At 44.9% G+C, this 19567-nt stretch overlaps 1 protein-coding gene across 2 annotated transcripts; it reads left to right on the plus strand.

Annotated features, from left to right (window-relative positions):
- The first annotated feature begins 1389 nt into the window (after window positions 1-1389).
- On the plus strand, window positions 1390-19293 carry RPN2 (ribophorin II). 2 transcript variants are annotated; one of them, XM_054644539.2, is made up of 18 exons: window positions 1391-1470; window positions 1560-1762; window positions 2682-2777; window positions 3436-3611; window positions 4434-4509; window positions 4891-5025; window positions 7077-7253; window positions 7601-7719; window positions 8079-8184; window positions 10571-10662; window positions 10791-10905; window positions 11227-11421; window positions 11929-12015; window positions 12500-12595; window positions 13732-13807; window positions 14705-14834; window positions 16457-16541; window positions 18928-19293. In XM_054644539.2, exons 1-17 carry the CDS (start codon window positions 1458-1460, stop codon window positions 16506-16508), a joined length of 1944 nt encoding a protein of 647 aa, XP_054500514.1. In that variant the 5' UTR covers window positions 1391-1457; the 3' UTR covers window positions 16509-16541; window positions 18928-19293. The 2 variants fall into 2 exon arrangements, with proteins under 2 accessions (XP_054500513.1, XP_054500514.1); XM_054644538.2 differs by lacking the exon at window positions 16457-16541 and having other exon boundaries at window positions 1390-1470.
- Window positions 19294-19567: the final 274 nt, after the last annotated feature.

Below are 19567 nucleotides of genomic sequence, written 5' to 3' on the forward strand. Positions count from 1 at the left end.
TGAGCATTGGGATAGGTGTTTGTCACCCATGGTTTGCTGTGTGCCCTGTGGGGACGGGGACAGGGAGGCCCATCCCCTGGGGCTCACAGGTAAAAAAGCCATTTTCTACCTTAATTTGTACATTGCTTTACTGAAGGAACCTCAGGACCCTCATAGCATGGCCATGGCCATTCCCAAGAGCCACCTGAAATAATCACTGCTGTTTATTCCCACAGGAAATCCAGCTTGGTTAAATGAGAGGTTTGGGTTGTGCCCAGCAGAGCTGGGGCTTAACATTACACTTGCTTTTTTGTCTCTTTTTATTTATCACTTAAGGAAAAACAAGGGGGAAGAAATGAACAGATGGAAAACAAGATTCAGCACTACATGGCCTATGGCACAGGATTGGTGTCCCAAGCACAGGCTTGTTCCCCAGTGTGCAGCACCAATTCACACACCAAGGGGAGGTATTTTGGGTTTTTTTCCTAATTTGCACAAAGTAGGGAGCTGGGTGATAACCCACAAAAGGCTGGCTCCCTGCTCATCAGGACTTTACATTATTTATACATTTTAACAAAGCTATTAGTATTCATTGGTTGCAAATTACAGAACTTTTTGTTAATTAGCACTCAGTCCCCTAGATCGTGTCTCATGCTAATTATTCCACAGGCAGAGTTCTTCCCTCCATTGGAGTCTGGGGTCTGTTTGGAGTAGGCGATCAGAGTCAGTGGCTGTACTCTCCCACTTCCAAAATTACCTTTCCCCTCAGTTACCGTTCAGTTCCCTAACTTCACTCCTGGCAGCTCGCAGCCAGACAGCCCATTCCTCTTTCCCTTAAAACAAAAGACTGGAAAATTACAGAATCAGAACAGAACATAGATTAGAATATTGTGAGCTGGAAGGGACCCCTCAGGATCACGGAGTCCAACTCCTGGCCCGGCACAGACACCCTAACAACCCCACCCTGTGCCGGGGAGCGGTGTCCCCACGGCCAGGCTGGGACAATTCTCCCTGGGGCTGGCACGGCTCTGCACAGCTACACACAGCCGCTTGTGAGAGTAGCGGGCCATGACAGCCCGGGCGCAGCCCCACACACCCACCCGGGCACTGCCCTCAGCCACCTGCCCGCCGCGGCCCCTTTAAGGCGCCCCGGCCAATCAGCGCAGCCCACATCCCCCACCAGGGGCCGCCCCCGAGGCCCGCCGGGAGGCCCGTACCACTCCTCCCACCCGGGGGGGTCACTCCTTCCCGTGGCATGGCAGCCCGGCTGCCGCCCGCCCCACGCCCACTGTCTCGCCCGCCCAGCTCTTTTCACTCCCATTCACAGTTTTTCGGTCGTCGTAGAGGGCAGAAGTGCAGCTGAGAAACCCTCGCATAATACACCGTCCCTCTCACCCCCCCCGTGGCATGATGGCGCGTTCCGGGCGGGGCGGGGCGTGGGGCGGAAGCGGCGCCGTGGCGCGGGAGGGGGCGGCATCATGGCGGCGCCGGGTGAGGCGAGGGCGGCAGGGCTGGGTCAGTGTCGGTACCGGTACCACGGGGATCGGGGGACGCGGGGTAACGCGTTTATCTCTCCGCAGGCCCGCGGCTGCGTCTGGAGGCGGCGCTCAGCTTCCTGCTTCTCCTTGCCTGTGCCCAGGCCCTTGTCCCCAGCCATCGTCTCGATGCCCGCGACCTGGCGCGGCTGCGGGCGGTGCTGGAGCGGCCCTTCACGGACGTGCGGGCCGCCTTCTACTCCATCGTGGGGCTCAGCAGCCTCGGGGTGAAGGTGGCGGACGAAAAGGTGAGCGAGGGAGAGCCCGGCTGTCGCTCCCCCGGGGCGCTTTGCTGTGTGAGGGGCTGCTGCATACAGTGAATGACGAATTATTAATATAATATAGGTTTATAGAGAGAGCTCTGCTTGGACAGGGCCGTGTGGGAAATGTAAAACGTTTACAACAGCGTTATATCCTTGGTAAGCAGCGGAGTATCACTGGTAGTTGGCGAGTCTCGTGTTGTTTGGATAAATTGTGGCCCTGGCTCGCTTACACTCACTGCTGTGAATGGTGCCTTCAGGGCTCGCTCCTCCAGGGCCCGCTGTGATGTTACTGTGGATATCAATTTGTTTAACTGCCTTTGAATAAGTTCCCTGCCTGTGGCACATTTGGTGCACTGTACTGTTAAATAGAGCTCCCATTAGTTTGTTTCAGTTCAAGTGCTGAATTCAGGAGCAGTTAAATTCTTGGTTATTTGCTGGTTAAAATGCATCCCAGTGATCCATCTATCCAGCTGTCAGTTAACACAAATTAACAAGCAGTCCAATTTCTTGCCTTTATGCTGTTCCTACTTGCCCCACTTTTCTCTCTGCACTCTTTGAAATTCTGTATTTGTATCCATCAATGCTGGTGTGATATACAGCTCACCTACAGAATTTCTGTTCATCTGTTCTCTATCCTGGAAGGTTTGCCCTACTAAATACACCTGTTAGACTTTAATTTTGATAGGCTTTATAATTATACTCAATTTAGGTTTGAATTATGGTTACAGTATGGCTTATGTGAAAATTCCTTATGTCTTTTAGGAGGAACCACCCTTGTTTCTGTGCAGCACTTGACAGAGTAGGATCTGGGGGGGTGTAAAAATGCACAGTGTTCATGGAATTGTCTTAGAGTATCATTTAAATCTCCTCTCAGTGGTTTAATTTAACTTCTGTTTCTGCACAGGCTGCATGCAAGTTCATCAAATCTCATGTGGACTCCAGCAGTGTTGAATCCCTCTTTTATGCTGCCCAGGCCATGCAGGTCCTGTCAGGCTGTGAGGTGAGTGTGGAGTTCTGCAGACAAATACTAACAAGGAAATACTTGCCTTGATATTTTTCTTGGGTTTATTTTATGCATAACTTTTACTTTCTTTTAGTGGTTTGTTCTCTGTTGTGCCTTAGGTAAATAAATGTTTGGGTGTGTTCTACACAAGGCAAAGTGTAAATATGTAACACAAGTATTTGGTCCAGGGTAATCCTGAGGTGATATTTTTTAATTAAACACTGATGCCTGAAAAAAGGCAGCACGTGTTGTTAGAATCCTCAGCACTGTGTCAATTAGAAGCTCTTTGTGTGTGTGACAGACTGTTTGGGTGCTGGATACAGATGCAGAGCACCCTTGCTGAACTGGGGTGGGTTACCCAAGCCCTCTCTATCATCAGTACCCCTGGCTACTGCACAGTGAGGTGATGCCACATGAAAAGCTGTAGCAGGTTACCAGGGTACAGCTGAATGGATTATCCTGACTAATTGATGGTTGACAGCAAAACTTAAGGATTTAATCAATTAAACTAAAAAGTAATGAATGATAAAAGGATTTTCCCCAGAATTTTATAGAAGTTCACCAATCTGGTATTGCTCCAGGAGGGAATCTGAGGTGATTTGAAGACCATTTTTTTTCAAGTGTGAATCACTGTGATCCCTGTGCTCCTCCTCAGGTCACCATTTCAAATGAGACCAGGGAGCTGCTGCTGGCAGCTGTCAGTGAGGATTCCTCAGTCACCCAGATCTTCCACGCTGTTGGTGCCCTGAGTGGCTTTGGCCTTCCCTTGGCATCCCAGGAAGCCCTGAGTGCTCTCACTGCTCGGCTCAGCAAGGAGGAGAGCGTGCTGGCGTGAGTCTCACATGGGAGGGAGCCATGTTTATCCTCCAGGCTACTGGGGTTTGAATTAAAGGCTGTTTTACTGCTCAATATTTGGAATATAGGTGCTGTCCAGTTCATTGTTGTTTCTCGGGGGAAGGAAATATATGGGGGCTTGAGTTTGGGGGCTGTTTTTGTATGATTTTGTAAATGAACTTATATATTCACTTTAGTTCAAGGAAAATGGTCAGTAAAGGAATGCTTTGCCAAAAAAGCCTCCTCTTAAAAGGATTGATAACAGAATTTTTACTTTATAATCAACCATGATTCTGTGTCATTTGTGGTTGCAGCAGACTTAATGCTCTTTCTCAGCCCTGTTTGTAGTTTGGGGTGCCTGCACTTTGAGCTGGAAAATATGTGCCAGTGAGCTGAAGGAACCTTGGCATTTATCACCAAAAAAAACATTGTTTCACTGTGAAACAAGAGAACAGAATGTCCCTTAAAGGCTGGGGAAGAAAGGGAAACTTAAAAACTTTTTTTTTTGCTGACTAAAAAGGTGGATTCCTGGAAGCCTCAGAGGCGAGTGTGGGATCTCTGCTCTGCAGGGATCAGTTTGTTCTCTGCTCTGCCTTTGAGTCCTTGCAGGTCTGATGCAGCTAAAGTGACACTCTGTAATGAATGCCAAGTTCACACTATATCACTTCAGATTAATTCTCTTGAGTGAACTGAAGGCAGGAGCAGCTGTTTTACACTTCATTCAGAATAGAAAATGCAGTTGCTTTGATTTAAATTATGTTTGGCTTTTAAGGAAGGAATAATCACACACTTGTTTGGTTTTGTTTGTTCTTGTTGAAGAACCATCCAGGCTTTGGAGACGGCATCTTACCTGTCCCAGCAGGCAGATCTCAGTAGCATTGTTGAGGAGATTGAGGTAGGAACACACTGTGCTCTCTAATTACTCACAAATTTGCTAGATTGCTTTAGAACTAAAAGCAGTATTAATGTGAAAAACAAAATGAAAAACCAGCCTGGCTAATTGTCTGCCTGCATGATGTGGCTTGGCTTTCAAGCAGATAATTCCTTGAACTTTTATCTATTTCACAGTGGACTGAAAAATAGACAATCTTGACATTTACATATAATTAAATCCACTAAAGGCTGGAAGATTTTCTTTCTTCCTATTTCTAAATAACTATTACAAAATATATCATTGCTCCTATACAGATAATTCTTGGTTAAAGACCTAACAGCAGAGTTAACTTCTGTGGATCCACTAGAATGCAATTGAAATTTTAATAACTCTTTCTGTCAGGATCTTGTGGCTCGCTTGGATGACCTGGGTGGAGTTTACCTGCAGTTTGAAGAAGGAATTGAGACTACTGCCCTGTTTGTTGCTGCTGCCTATAAGCTGTCAGACCATGTGGGTACAGAGCCAGCAATAAAGGAGGTGTGTACCTGCCCTTTCCTTCCTTGCACACTCCAGCTCCCAGAAAGGATCTGCTCAGTCCCTGTGGTGCAGGGCCAGAGCCTGGTGTAACTGGGCAGAATTTCTACTGCAAAAAGTATTGAGCACACTCAGTGAAAAGGGACATTGTGGAGGGAATGCTAGGAAACAGTATCTAAGAGGAAATTCCAACTTAAAGATCACAGGCTGGTTTTCTTGGGTTCTTTGCTTTTTCAAGTGTACAGAAGGAAATTGCAAGTGAAGCTTAGTTTTTCTTTGTTTATTGAGACATGGTGTTGAAAAAAAACCTTGTTTCAGAGTTTATTCTGGTATTTGGCACTTGCAGCACTTTCCAGCATTTCAAAGTGTTTTGCAAATGTTATTTATCTGTGAGGAAATGCAGGCACCCCAGTTTGGGGTGCCCAAAAGAGAGACATTACCTTGTGCCTGCAGGAATCCAGATGAAAAAATTTATTGTCTAAGATGAAAGACTGCTGGAAATTTCTTTTGATCTTGGTTAAGCCAGAAGTCATTACTGCAAGCTATCCACTTGATTTTTATTTTTTTTTTTCCCCACAAGTTAATGGAGTTAGATGTACTTTGGAGTGAGAATGGCAGCTCCCTAAAGCACGAGCCTAAGTGGCAGGGTTAAGACAGAAGCCAGTGTAAGACAGCTGAGTTCAGTCCTGGCCCTTTTCCACACTGCTGCCAAACAGACTAATGCAAAGTAATTTTAATGTCATTTTTGAGGTGGTGATTCTGCCACGTGCAATTCAAACTGTCAGCATCCAAATGATGCTTTAAAAAAAGACCAATTAAAGGAAACTGTTTAGTTTTTTTCAGAATTGTGCTGTCAAAAGTGCTGCTGTTGGGGCATGAGACTTTATCTATGGTGAATAGTGAGAGTGCCTTTGGAATGCCACAAAACTGTCTTTAAAAAGTAACGTGTAGTATTTGAAAAATTAACTCCCTGGTTTTTTTCCCCCACAAGTTCAGTGAGAGTGTGAGTTGCTGATTAGGGTCTGGAGCAGTGTCATGCCCTCCACAGACATGAAAAACACTGCAGGATTTGCACTGTGCAGGAGTTTTGTAGCATTTGTCTGGATGCTTTCTCTTGTTGTGATGTTGTTTGTTGTTCACTGGTACAAGCAGAAGAGTGAAAATTTGATGTGCAGTGGATTTCATTTAGAAGTGTTCTTTGCAGGTCACTAACTTGTATCCTTATTGCTTTACTTGAGATTGTCTTTGATTGTACTCATTCTCATTAGGATTTAGCCCAAAATCCTTGGTTTGGATCAAAGTCCAGGTATCCAATCCCTGTTTTCCACACTAGCAGGGAGTGATGGAAGAAGCTGAATAATGAGGGGTAATGAATAATCTGCAGAGAGTGGTGCAGATGCCCTAACCCTACTGAGTCAGCCTGCAAAACCAGCTGGGGGGATGCTGTCCCACTTCTGCTTTGGGGAGAACAAATGAGCTTTGGCACATCCCAAAGGCAGAGCTGGCTCTGTGCTCCTGGTGGTACTGCTTTAAAGCTAATCCTCTTAGCTTGAGGACACTGCTGAGCCTGAGGGGATAAGCCTGCATGGACCTAGGCTGGCTCCTTCCAGAGCCATTGGGGTGCTTTGTTCCATGGCCTTCCCAGCCAGGATATCAAGCCTGGTTCTGCTCCACTGAATGAGGACAGTTGTGCAGCTCTTGCAGCCAAATTGTCTTTTTGCAGCCCCATGCAGTCTGGGTAGTTGAGCTGATGACATCTTTTTACTCTGAAACACATCATTTGCAGAGGTGGATCCATATTCTGCTTTTCTAAGTTCTTGAGACAGTTCCAGCTGTTGTGGTTGGAGTCTACCAGCCAAGAATAAGAATGCACATGAAATTCCAAAGGTAGATAATTTTTGGTTTGCCTCATAATTTGAACTGTTTTTAAAGCAAATGGAAAATTAAACAGTCTTTTATGAATGATGTTTTCACTAATAACATAATCCTCAGCCAGTTTGCAATGTTGTGGGAAGCTGCTGGTGCTTAGATGTGGTTGGCTTTTCCTCTTTCAGGATCAAGTTATCCAGCTGATGAATGCCATTTTTAGCAAGAAGAACTTTGAGACTCTCTCAGAGGCTTTCAGCATTGCTCGTGCTGCAGGTGCCCTGTCCCAGAACCGCTTCCACCTGCCTGTCATCGTTGTCCCCGACGGGCCTGCAGCTGTGTCTCACCACCAGCCCCTGCTCAGGGTAAGGCCTTAGCCCCACAGCTTGGCTCAGTCTGTGGTGCTGGAGCTCTGGGCTGGCTGAAAGTGTGAGCTGATGTCTTTCACTTTTAGCTCTGTGGCTGAGGCTCCAGCAGATCTGGGATCCTAGCGCTTTTGTGAAGTGATTCTTAAGAACTTTGGTTTACCAGGGCGCTGCCTCAAGGAGGCATGGTGTGGAAGTCAGCTCTTCACCTTCCCCCTTGTGTTAGAAAGAGCCAGGGAGGCTGGGATGCTGAGCAGGGGAGAGCTCTGGGTGTGTAACAGAGTTGTCTGTGCTCCTGCATTCCTTCTGGGCCAAGTCTCACAGAAGTGCTGGTTTTTCTCTCATAGCTTCAAGTGACCAATGTTATGTCCCAGCTACTGACTCAAGTTTCTGTAAAGCTTGACCAAGCCAAGTCTGTGTCTAGCAAAGCCACTGTCCTTCAACAGCTACCATTTACTCTCTCTGGGTAAGAAAATAAGATTATTTTTAGAGTAAGACAAAGAGGTGTTATTTAAGCAATGTTATACTTTCTTTTCCATAAGTATTTTTCCACCAGAGAAATCTTTCTGTGATAGAAAACTCAAAATGCTGTGGTTGTGTTTTGTCAGTGTAGAGTGACTGATCACATTTGGTGACGATGGTGAATTTCTGTTGTTTTATCTTTTGACTGGGAGTGGGAAATTCCAATGTTCTTTTGACTTTGGTCAGCTTTGAAGAATTCTTTTCCTGCTGCACTTAGCAATGTTAGTTTTATGCTGTGTTTGTTTACCTGTTTAATGTAGCATATTTGGAGGCTTCTTGACAGTTGGGTTTTTTTTGTTACAGAGATTTCTTTGAGCTGAACTTCATGAATGTGAAACCTGCTAGTGGATATTATGATTTCTCTATCAGTGTAGATGGAGATAAGCGATTTATTGCTAATAAAGTGGAGGTGGGTGTGCTCTTTGATGTATTTTCATTCTATGCCTATTCACTGAAACAGCTTTTTATTTATACTTGTGAAAGATGTTGCCAGTTGTATGGAATTTTTATCACATGCTTTTCTATAATGCATTGGATTTTGACTCAGGATTATGGCCAGTAACCAGATTAAGACATGATCAAAAGGGATTTGTGTAAATTTCAAACCTGTCTTATCACTTAGATGCTGATCTGACAGTGTATGAACCAAGGGTAACAGTGGAGGTGTTTATATGGCAGCCCTAAGTCGATATGCAGAAATGATTCCCAGTGTTAGCTCTTCAGAGCATTCCAGAGTTGAGCCCATAAATCTCAAGGCTTGGCTGTCAGTTGTCTGGGGATTGCCTGCTGTGTGGAAGCTGAGCATTTGTTGTTGTCTGTTTGTATAAGCTCTGGAGCCCTACAAGAGAGCCAAGGGGGTCTTTTGGCATTTCCAAACTGTGTAGATGGTGAAGATTTTATAGTAGAGAAGCAGTGGCCAAAGCAGATTAAGTCTTCTTTTCATGCATACACAGCCCTTTTTTGGTGACAAAAACTGTTAAACCACACCTTTCTGAAGAGCAGTTTTATATAAACATTTGGAGTTTTTCTTTCCTCAAGTTTGTTACAGTGAGAGGAATGTGACCTCTCTGATTGCTCATGTAGTCACCCCAGTGTCAACAGCTGAGAATGCTCTTCTCCAAAGAGGTCCATTCCCAGGGTTAATTTTTGCCCTAAGTCACCTATTTAAGGAAACAATTAACATTTCAAGTCTTCCGACATATTTAGCTTGGAGTGGAGGAAGACACAACAGCTGACCTTTACTCTGAGTATCAAATTGGCTCTGTCAGTGGAGCACTAATGGCCCTCAGGGGTGTCAGAAGGGGCTGGATTGTCCTGCTTAAGCTGGGGCTGGCACAGGGAGGCACTGGCAGGAATGTATTAGCTCCAGCAGCTTTGTGGGAACTGCTGCTAATAAGACACATTGTTATGGGGGAGGACTGCTGGGGAGCTGCTTTTTTCCTTACTGTTATTAGCATTAATTGTCCTTAATGCACCATCGTTTTGACAGTAATGAGCTAAACCAGTGGGTTATTACTCAGGCAGAGACTACATTTCCTGGCATTAAAATATTTGAGAGATGTTTGTGTACTGTGCAGTTGGGGGGGCTGTGTGCAGCAGTTCTGAGTTGCTTCCACACAACTTTTTTAAAATTAATATTTCTTAATCCATCTTTCTTTGCTCCTGTCTTGGAACAAATGAAGGCTTTGCTAAAGTTAGCCTGAATCATCTGCATGTTAATGGATCCATTTTTGGGGGTAGCCTCTCTCTTAAATTACACTTTTTTGTTGTAAAGCAACTGCCAAGATGATTGTGTTTGAAGTCTGACCTGAATAGTTTAGTTAATGTTTTTGCATATTTTTCCTACAGGTTTTCTGTGAATTATTTTTCAGGCTGAGGGTGTGGGGCTGGCTCACATGAGCAAACCTGTAATAACAAATTGTAGTATAAGATGAAAAATGTCTTGGCAACGAAAGTTCAGTTCTCTAGGGGAGCATTTGTAAGCTGTGAGAACAAATGTGCTAATTAAAAACTACAGACTGCAGTGACTGCTTGTGTTTGAGAGAAGAATTGAAATCAGTCAAACCCACTCGGCTTAGTGCCTGAATGGGCTGTGGTTTGGGGCTGGGGAAAGGGCAGGAAATCATTTCTCTGCTTGAGGTTTATACTGCACTTAGCACAGAGGAGTGAGATAAATGGCAGGGCTTTATTGGCTGCCCTGCACTGAGGGGTGAATGCTGTGTCTCTGCAGCAAAGCTTGCTGGACAAAGTGCAGGTCTGCAGGAATGCTTTGGCATTGGCCTGCTGGTAATAAAGTCAACGGAAACCTCTTGGGCTTTAGGAGCCAACAGAGGCAGAACTGTTGCTGTCCAGAGACCTCTTGTCTCAAATTGCTGTCCAGAAAGCAGAAGGACATAGGCACAGGCAGTGTGAAGTTGTATCATACATGATGTAATCTCTAATAGCTAGCTTCTGCTAGTTCAGAAGGAAAACTAGTTGGATCTGGGGAGCTGCACTGTTTCATTCCAAACAGCTCTCTCAAGGACAGCTAATTGCAGCATGCCTGAGAACTTGGTGTCTGCAGAGCTGGCTGCTTGTGCAGGGAAGAAGGGGATGGGTCAGTGATTGGTGCTGGAGCTTTGCCAGAAGGAAAATTGCTGTAGATCCTTCTGTGCAGGTTAGGCTGTGACTTGGGCTTAGTCATAAGACCCTCTTTGGGGAAGAGGCACTGAAGAGCTAAAACATCTGCAGTGACCTTTGCCATAATTGGTGTACGTAGAGTGCTCTGAAGAATTTTCTATTGTGTTTTATTGCAGCTGAAAGTAAAAGTTTCCACAGAAGTGGGGATTACTAATGTAGATCTTTCTACTGTGGATAAGGATCAGAGCATTGCACCAAAAACAACCAGGTAAAACAGCTTGGGGTGTGTGATCCTGGAAGGGCAACCCTGACTCCAAACTAGAGCCTTGGTTTCTCTGAGCACCAGGCCCTCTCTTGGAAAATCAGCTCAGTTCTGTCTGTTTTTTTTCCTCCTAGGGTAGCTTACCCAGCCAAAGCCAAGGGCTCATTCACTGCTGACAGCCATCAGAACTTTGCTTTATCCTTCCAGCTGATAGATGTGAACAGTGGAGCTGAACTCATCCCTCACCAGGTTAGGACAATTTTTGTCATTGCTGTGTTACCAAGATGTTCCATCATGAAGCATCTGAAGTGACAGTTGCTCTTGAAAAGATTTGATGGGTTTTGAGAAGCCTTATGTTTCTGACATGTACTGTGAAGATCACTGATCTCACTAGCTGGGAGATTCACTTCATTTGTTTTGTCTGTCTGTTAAATGAAACCTCTCCTGGCTCTGGTATTGTGTTGTATTTAACTCCACAGATTGAGTGCACTGTAAAAGCACACTTCTGATTTTTTTTTCAATGTAAATTGCTAACTGAAAAGTCCTTGAATGTTACAATCTTCCTTGCAGACTTTTGTTCGACTTCACAACCAAAAGACTGGCCAGGAGGTGGTGTTTGTTGCAGAGCCAGACAGCAAGAATGTGTACAAATTTGAACTGGATACTTCTGAAAGAAAGACTGAATTTGACTCTGCCTCTGGAACCTACACTCTTTACCTGATCATTGGAGATGCCACTCTGGAAAATCCAATCCTTTGGAATGTGGTATGTAGCTGGGAGTGGGGTGATGTGGTTTTGTCATTACTGACAGTCTGACAGGAGGGCATGGTAGGGGCTTGGAAGCAAAAAGCTCAAATGTTTTGTTCTTTTTAGTGAACCAGAATTATTTTGGCCATTTGTGGGCTCTGAGGTTTGTTGTTCATTGCAAGTTTTAAGTAAACATCAAAGCAAGACAGGAATTAACATTAATTTCCTCATGTGGTGGTGCAGAAGCTTCAGAATGGGTTTGATGCAATTTCATAGCAGGCTCTCAAGGTTTAACCTCTCTGTTCTTTCTCTGCTGGAAATAAGTCCAATTCTTAATGATGGGTGAATGACATTACTGCCCCTGTTTAGGAGAGGTTCCTTCTTAAAAAATATGGTGTCTTTTTCTCAATTGCCTTTAGAAATTATGTCAGTCGTAGATTATCAAATAATGAAATAGAGCACAGTAATGGAATAGGTTTTATGCTTTTAGATCTAAATGCATGAAGCTGCACAATTTCATTTCAGGCTGATGTTGTGATCACATTCCCAGAAGAGGATGCACCATCCACAGTCCAGTCCAAGAACCTCTTTGTTCCCAAACCTGAAATCCAGGTACAGTCAAGATTATATGTAGAGATGAGGGCTTAGTGTTGTGTTCTCATCATAATTTATTTGTAAGTAATGTAATTAAAGGAAGATCTTCTTAATGGAAATAAATTTGTTGGAGTTCTCTGATGTACGCATAAAAAAAGCTGTGTGTTCTAGCTATGAGAGAGCAAGTGGTGTCAGTGAAAAGACCCAACCATGAAAATTTGGCAGGTAAGCAGCACAGAAAGGTCTCTGTTTCATTCCAGCCATCTGGGCTGATGTCAAGCTGACAAGTGCTTCTGTGAGTGCAAGGAAAAGTTAACTGTGCAAGAAATCAAATGTGCAGAGACTGGAATAAACACAGTGTTAAAGAGTCAGTCTTTGCCTTAAGAAGAATGCCTCTGACCCAGAGGAGCTTTTGAGAACAGCACCAGGGCTGCAGCTTGGGAGCAGAGGAGCTGCTCTCTTGGAACACTGCTGCTCATGAGTTGGTTTTGTTTGTTTGCAGCACCTCTTCAGGGAGCCTGAGAAGAGGCCTCCCACAGTGGTCTCCAACACTTTCACAGCACTGGTTCTCTCCCCACTGCTTTTGCTGCTCATCTTGGTGAGTGAACTGGGTCACAGAAGAACAGCAAACACTTCTTCCCATTCAGTCAGAGTCACTTAGGAGGTTGGACAGCTCAACTTCTTGCTAAAACTCTTGGTTAATCATGACTGGCACAGCAGTGCTGGAGTCACAGCTAGCAGATGTCAGTGCACAGCACTGGTCTGGTTTGGTTTTTTGAGGTTATAGTCAAAGCAGAATAACACTGCTGCCAAGTTGAAGTAGGTGGATGAGTTTCTTCAGTGTGCTTCAGCTGGGGATGGTGAATAACAGTGGGCAGATTAAGTTAAAATAACATTAGACTTCCACAGGAAAAAGGCAGTTTTTCTGCCTCACATGTAATAAATCCATCACAAAATCTGTGTTACTTAATCCTGTCAGATTGAATTCCCATTTATGGACATTTGAGTGTCTGTAGTTGAAACATCCTCTGCTACTCACTGTATCATCAGGTCAGTGCTTTGAACTTAATGCAATAAAAATCTCACTGAGACAAGTTAAATTATTCCTTATTTGGGAGATGAAACTGGTTCCAACAGTCATTTCCCATTAGCCAGTCTCAGTGAAAGCTGGCATTCAGCAGTCATGTCCTCTGGTCTGTGGAGTTCACAATATACAAGTTGATGACACTTTAATGAAAAAACTCATTGTTGCTGCTCCTCTTTTCCACCCTTAATGCCTTTATCTCTTGTAGTCAAAAACTGTGTTATTATGAGCAAACATCTTGTATCTACAGCTGTTCTTTGGATGAGTCCAAAATGAGAGCATTACCCTTTTTAAAATTATTTTTAGTGGAAATTATTTCATCTGGGTAGAAATAGCAATATCTATTTCTTTTTCACTATTTAAATTTGGAGCAGTCTTCTCTCATCAGTTTAAGATATTTATTATTATTAAGAGGAACTGCATTAGGGCAGTCAGAAGTAGCAGGAGACATTTCCACTGAAGGAGCTCAACAGTGCTGCCTTTAGCAAAATTACTACTGACTCCTCTTGCAGTAGTAAACAAGTGCTTCTGTAGAGAATACACTGGATTCACTGAAGATCTTAAACAGGCTTGAAAGATGTTAAAGCTTAAAATAAAAACTTGTGTTTACAAGGCTGTTTAACTCCAATTTTGTTTCTTTTCCTTTTTAGTGGATCAAGATAGGTGCCAACATCTCCAACTTCAGCTTTGCTCCCAGCACCATTGTTTTTCACTTGGGACATGCTGGTAAGTGTCAGAGGCTTTGTGTGTGTTTGACCTCCTCACCTGGGAGTAGGAGATGAGAGCATGTGGTTAATGGGCTCGTGGTCTATTAACTCTAATGACATAACAGCATAACACTTGTTCTCTTGTTTCCATCTGCCTTCCTGCTTTTCATGATTGTTAGTATGGTGATAAACCTGTTTTGGCCATCAGCTTATAACAGCCATCATTATCCAGGCCCCTCTCTCACTCCATTTATCTGTACTTAATAGAACTTCTTATTTCCAGAGGTCACACTTTATTGCATGTTTGTCCTCTGAGAGTGGGGAGGTTCTCTGGGGATTGAGACCTGCAGGACTCTCAACAGTGAAAAGCTACATCTTTTCTTTAAAGCTCTTCCCATAAAAGCACTTCTGGTTCTTTGGCTGAACCAATTTTTTTCATCCATTTTATTGTGTCCTTGGTTACACAGTTATTTACTGTCTTGGTAGAATTTCAGAAACATAGCAGGTTGGGAGAACACTGATTTCCAAATGTCACTTTGTTTCTCAGTCCAAGTCAGGTTACTTGGAAACTTTATAAAGCTGTAAGCCCTTACAGATGTGTGAGGTTAATATCCCCTATTGAAATCCAGAGTATCCTCCTCTTTTTAATTGTCCTTAATGTCTACAATATGTCCATAATTCTGCCACAGGAGAGTTGGTTGCAAGCTGTCAGTGTCACATTTTCACTCCAGAATGGGAACCCAGATGTCTTCATTCCCTGGCAATAATGTGTGGTCTTTAGAGCTGCCATTCAGAGCTGCAGAGATGGGATAGGACCCAAATGCTTAGGCCTGGCAGTACAGTTGTTCTGAGGATGACAAATGGTTGGTCTTTGAAATGCAGTTCCAGCCATGGGCTGTCTCTTTTTTTTCCCCAGCAATGTTGGGACTCATGTATGTCTACTGGACTCAGCTCAACATGTTCCAGACTCTGAAGTACTTGGCCATTTTGGGTGGCATCACATTCCTAGCAGGCAACAGGATGCTGGCTCAGAAAGCTGTGAAGAGGTAAGGGGGGCACAGAGCTTTAACATCAGTGGGGAGGAGGTGACAGGGTGCTGCTGTGTGTCAGTGAGCACTGCTTTGGGCTCTTGGACCTTGTGTGTGGGGCTGGGCTGCTCAGCCCCATTCCCTGCCTCTTGATCTGAGCAGGGCAGTGAGGGGCTGTGCCCAGGGAGCAGCTCCTGCACAAAGAGTTGGCCATGTGGCATGTGCTGAAGGAAGCTCTTAGAATAGTGTTAGATTATAGAAGCCACTATAAATGTAGAAGAGGCCCAACTATTTGGGAGCTCTGCTTGTGATGAAGGTTTTAAGAGGAGGAAGGTAAGGTGGGAGAAAATTACTGCTGTGTTTCTCTAGCTAAGGGGTGATTGTAGGGAAAAGGGAAGCAGCTGCTTATCAGCTGTGCAGCAACAGACAAGAGGCAACAAACACTGGCAAACCCAGGGAAAATTCTGCTAGATATGAGGGATACAGCATTCCTTTCTTACTGGACTGGATTGATTCTGCACACTTGTGTCTTCTGCCACACAATGTCTGGTGACTGCCTTGGTGTGGGCAGGCAGAAGTTTGCTGACCCAAACTGCCACTGCAGTGCCTTGGTTAGAGGTCACACCATTCCCTCTCCTTCACTTCTGCCACACACAGTTTCCATGTGGGACTTAAGCTTTTGTACTAATGTAGCATTTGACTTTGAAGATTATTTACTGACCTGCTTTGCCATCACACCTGTGCTTTCCTTACTTTCCCCTTTTTGAGCTACTGGATACCCACCTGCATAGATATCCCTGGGGTCTCACCTTTTTGATTGCACTCTATTAAAACCAGGACAAGTGCTGTAAAAAAACCCCATAAGAATATAATTTTCAGGAGGGTTGCATTGATTTCTTTTCTTTAAAACATCTCTACATTGATGGCTGTGTCAAGGAGGATTATTAATGTAATTAACCATTTTCTTACTGTCCTCCTAGCTTTCTCAGCCTTGCTCCCTCAGATGTCCAGCTCTCTCCACTGGCATTTTATTGTGTTAACATAACTTCCTATGGGAATTTTGTGGCCCCTGGGACTGTTATGTCATTTAATAATGAGTAATGAGACACTGTTATTAAGTGCAGATTGCCTAGGATACAGATTTGGGGGAAAATAATACAATGAAGCAAATTTCTAAGTGTCTTGGCTTAACCAGGGCTTCTGTTAGCAGATAAATGCATGTGGTTGGTTCCTGCTTCAAACCACTGCAGGGGGTGTCCGTGTGCTTTTTCACTGTAAATGACACGAAGCTGCAACTACAATGACAAATTTGAAAGTAAAACTTCTCTCTGAGGCTAAAGTTAAACCCTTTGTACATGACTTTAAAGTTCAAAAAGACATCTTCTTGTGAAGGCAGTGCCTGCCTGTCTCAGATGCTGGAGTGCAGTGACAATTAAGCAGATTGCACTTTGAGGCCAAGCTGTGGAGGCCAACAGCAGGCGTGGGAAGGGGGCTGGCTCTATAAACCAGCTTGTTACAGAAGTTACCAGAAGGCCTGGTTTTGCTTTTTGCATTTCTTTCACTGGGTCTGGCTCCTGGAACAGGGCTGCTTTCTTCCTTCCTGTCTTCTCTGAACCTTTCTCCCTCTCTCCTTTTGGCAGGATCGCTGCAGAGCAGAGCAGTAGGTTGGCAAAGTATAGAACGCTGCGGTAAAAGGGGGTTTGCTAGTGACCAGCTCTTCAGGAAGTAAGGGCCTTTTTGGATTTTGCCTTTCCCTGGCCATGCTGCCTGTTTCATTTCACCTCATCACTCACTCCTTTGATAAAAAATATGTGAGCTGAAGCTGCTTCCCCCAACATTGCTTCGTGGGCTTTAAACCAGTCCTTGGGTGCCCTGGCTGCAGCTGGGTTGGGCATATTAGCAGGACAGGTTCTCTGAGACTAAATTGCATTTGTGTGATTTCCTGAATTATCTGAAGTCTCTCTGGTGATATGTGCATGTGTAAATATGCTGTTATGGGCATCAAGCAGCTCTCAGGTGATGAAATAAAACAATATTATTGCTCCTATAAATAAATTATTAGCAATGTCAGCTGGAGGAGATCTGGTGAAAGTGGCTGACACTGGGGCTGTTCCCACCCTGCTGCTGGTCCTCCCTGTCCCCACCTGCAGTATGCTGGCTGTGCAGCTGCCAGGCACTCTGCCTGCTGAATTACATCCTCATTTGGGCTGGTGAGAGCTTGTGCAGCAGAGCCAGGTCAGCACCACCTCTCTCAGCTGAGAACACGACCCAGTCCCGGGTCACCCTCCAATTAGACTGAACTGGTCATGATGGCTCAGGCAGCAGCAGCTCCCAGCCCCCTCCATTCCAAACAGTCATGTGCTGGCTCTCCATTGCCCTTTGCCAGGAGAAAGCCCTTTGTGGCCTTTCATTCCCAAAGGTAAGGTCCCAGTTTGCTCTGTGCACTGTGCTGTAGGGGGCAGGAGTTCTGAGTGTGTGTGCATGGGGGCTGCATTCCTTGTTCAGTGCACTGGTTTGTTGTGGGGAAGAGGAAGAGTTTGTGGGATGGGTCCTGTGGTGACACAAATCACTGTGCAATGTGCTGCACAGGTACATCTGAGCATCAGCTTCCCCTCACATCCACATCAGTGCTCCAGGTAAGTGGGGAGCTGAATGGAGCCCAGTTTCTGTGGTGCAAATCAAAACCAGCACTGGGGGGTTGTGCCACACAAATGCTGTGCACTGTGCTCCTGTCTGCAGATCAGGGAGCGTGCAGGATGGTTGCATGGAAATTACCTGTGGAAGATCTGGCACCCTGTCAGAAAAACACCCTGTCTTTTCTCTCCCTGAAGTGTTTTGAGATACTTGAGCACAGAACAAGCTACAGCAAGTTATTGGAGAGGAACTGGAGGTGGCTGTCACTTGTCCTTTTGACTGCTGTGTTTGCTGTTCAGGCTCCTGGATGCTTCTCTTTAACATCACTTTGGGCCAGTGGTTTGCAGCTTTTTAGTGGCCTGTTACCAAGTGCCTCATGAGTGTGTTCTCCACAGCCTGCATGTTTCCTGTTTCTCAGCCTGGTATTTTAACTCCTTCATTCCTTATGGGCTGTAAGTAATCCTAGAGGATCATGGAATCACTGGTTTGGGTTGGAAGGGATCTTAAGGTCCTCCAGTTCCAACCCCCCTGCCATGGGCAGGGACACCATCCTCTAGACCAGGTTGCTTAGGGCCACATCCACCCTGGCCTTTAACAAATTCCAGACATGGGGCAACAACAGCTTCTCTGGGCAACCTGTGCCAGTGCCTCACCACATTCTGAATTTAACATTTCTTCCTAACATCTAATCTAAACCTGCCCTCTCTCAGTTTAAAACCACTGCCCCATCTGCCTGTATAAAACATCCCTCTCACTCCTTTTCATAAACCCCTTCAAGTCCTGCATGGCCACAGTGAGGCCTCCCTTGGGTCCTCTCCAGGCTGAGCATCTCCAACTCCCTCAGAGCAGAGGGGTTGCAGCTCTCAGAGCTGTCTGTGGCCCTAAGATCTTGCAAACAACTTAAAACCCACAGACCCTAATTTAGATTTTGCTGCCATGTGGGGTCACAAGCATTTTTCCTCACAGCTGAGTTTTCTGATGCCCCAGCTATGGCAGTTAAGAGTGTCAGGCCATGTGTGCCTGTATGGCATCATGGAAGGCAGAAGGAGCTCAAAAGGTTGGGTTTGCTGTGCTAACCATACCTGATCTTCCTGGGGAGATGAAGATCTTTGTGTTAACATGGACCAACAATTGCCAGCAGATGGATCAGCCCTGTTAAAAGGAGAAGTTAAGGTACTTGCAGGCTTTGCCTTCAGCCTGGGTTGTTTTTTCTTTGTTCAGTTCTGTAATTTAATGGGCACATTCATCCCTTTTGCACCAGAAATTAATCTTCATTTTCTCTGACCATTTCCATGCTCCTTGGATTCTATCCCCCCTTCCAGAGCAGTACTGGTTTCTCACTCAAATAAGCTGCTTTGGGGAAGTTTGTCCAACGAGCTGCTTTTGAGAGAGAATGAGGGGTCTGGGGACACCTGTACTGTACAAGCAAGTGCTTTGTTGCCTGGAAGAGTTAATATTTTTTTATTTTTCTTTCCAGGACACAATAGTACCAGAAGAATGGAAGAAATGTGGAAAAACAAAGCAAATGCTTTCAGAACAGAAACAGATAAATAACTGAAAGGCCAGAAGAAGGAAGGCAGAAGATAATTCTTTTTTATATATTAAGTCAAATGGGTGCCAGTTAAACTTTTTTTAAAATCTTTATTTTCATCATTGTGTTCATGCTACTGGAGTGCTTTTCATATGAATCTGGAAAATCTTTTCTTCCCTGGATCCTCTCCCCTTCTCCCAGGACATTTGAATTTCTTTTTGAGAAAAAAGAAGAAGAAAATACAAATCTGCTTTTTCCCCAGGTGCCCTTTCCTCATCCTAAAGATTTGTGAATAAAGAGGAGGAAAGGATGGTCCTGAGTGTTGTGTTTTGGCTGTCTCAGAGGCAGTGACTGGAAGCTGGGCTCACATGAGAATGAAAGGAGCTTTTTCTGGTGGGTAATTTTGTGTGTGAGTCACTGTGAGTGTGAAGCTTCCTGTTCTTTCATGTCCTTTCCCTGGGGGCTGTGTTCATTGAGGGGGACCTTCCCTCCTGCCTGTCCCTGGGGTGAGGCTGTGCCTGCCTTTCTCCACGTGTCTCTGCCACTCCAGGCTGTGCCCAGCTGCTCTGGGCCCTGGGCTCAGCCC

The sequence above is a fragment of the Agelaius phoeniceus genome, chromosome 17 (genome assembly GCF_051311805.1).
Source record: "Agelaius phoeniceus isolate bAgePho1 chromosome 17, bAgePho1.hap1, whole genome shotgun sequence".
Classification (NCBI taxonomy): domain Eukaryota; kingdom Metazoa; phylum Chordata; class Aves; order Passeriformes; family Icteridae; genus Agelaius; species Agelaius phoeniceus.

Coding starts and splice junctions, on each gene's coding strand:
- RPN2 (XM_054644539.2), top strand. Junction 10,663..10,790: donor ATTGCACCAAAAACAACCAG/GTAAAACAGCTT, acceptor TTTTCCTCCTAG/GGTAGCTTACCCAGCCAAAG. Junction 12,016..12,499: donor TTCCCAAACCTGAAATCCAG/GTACAGTCAAGA, acceptor GTTTGTTTGCAG/CACCTCTTCAGGGAGCCTGA.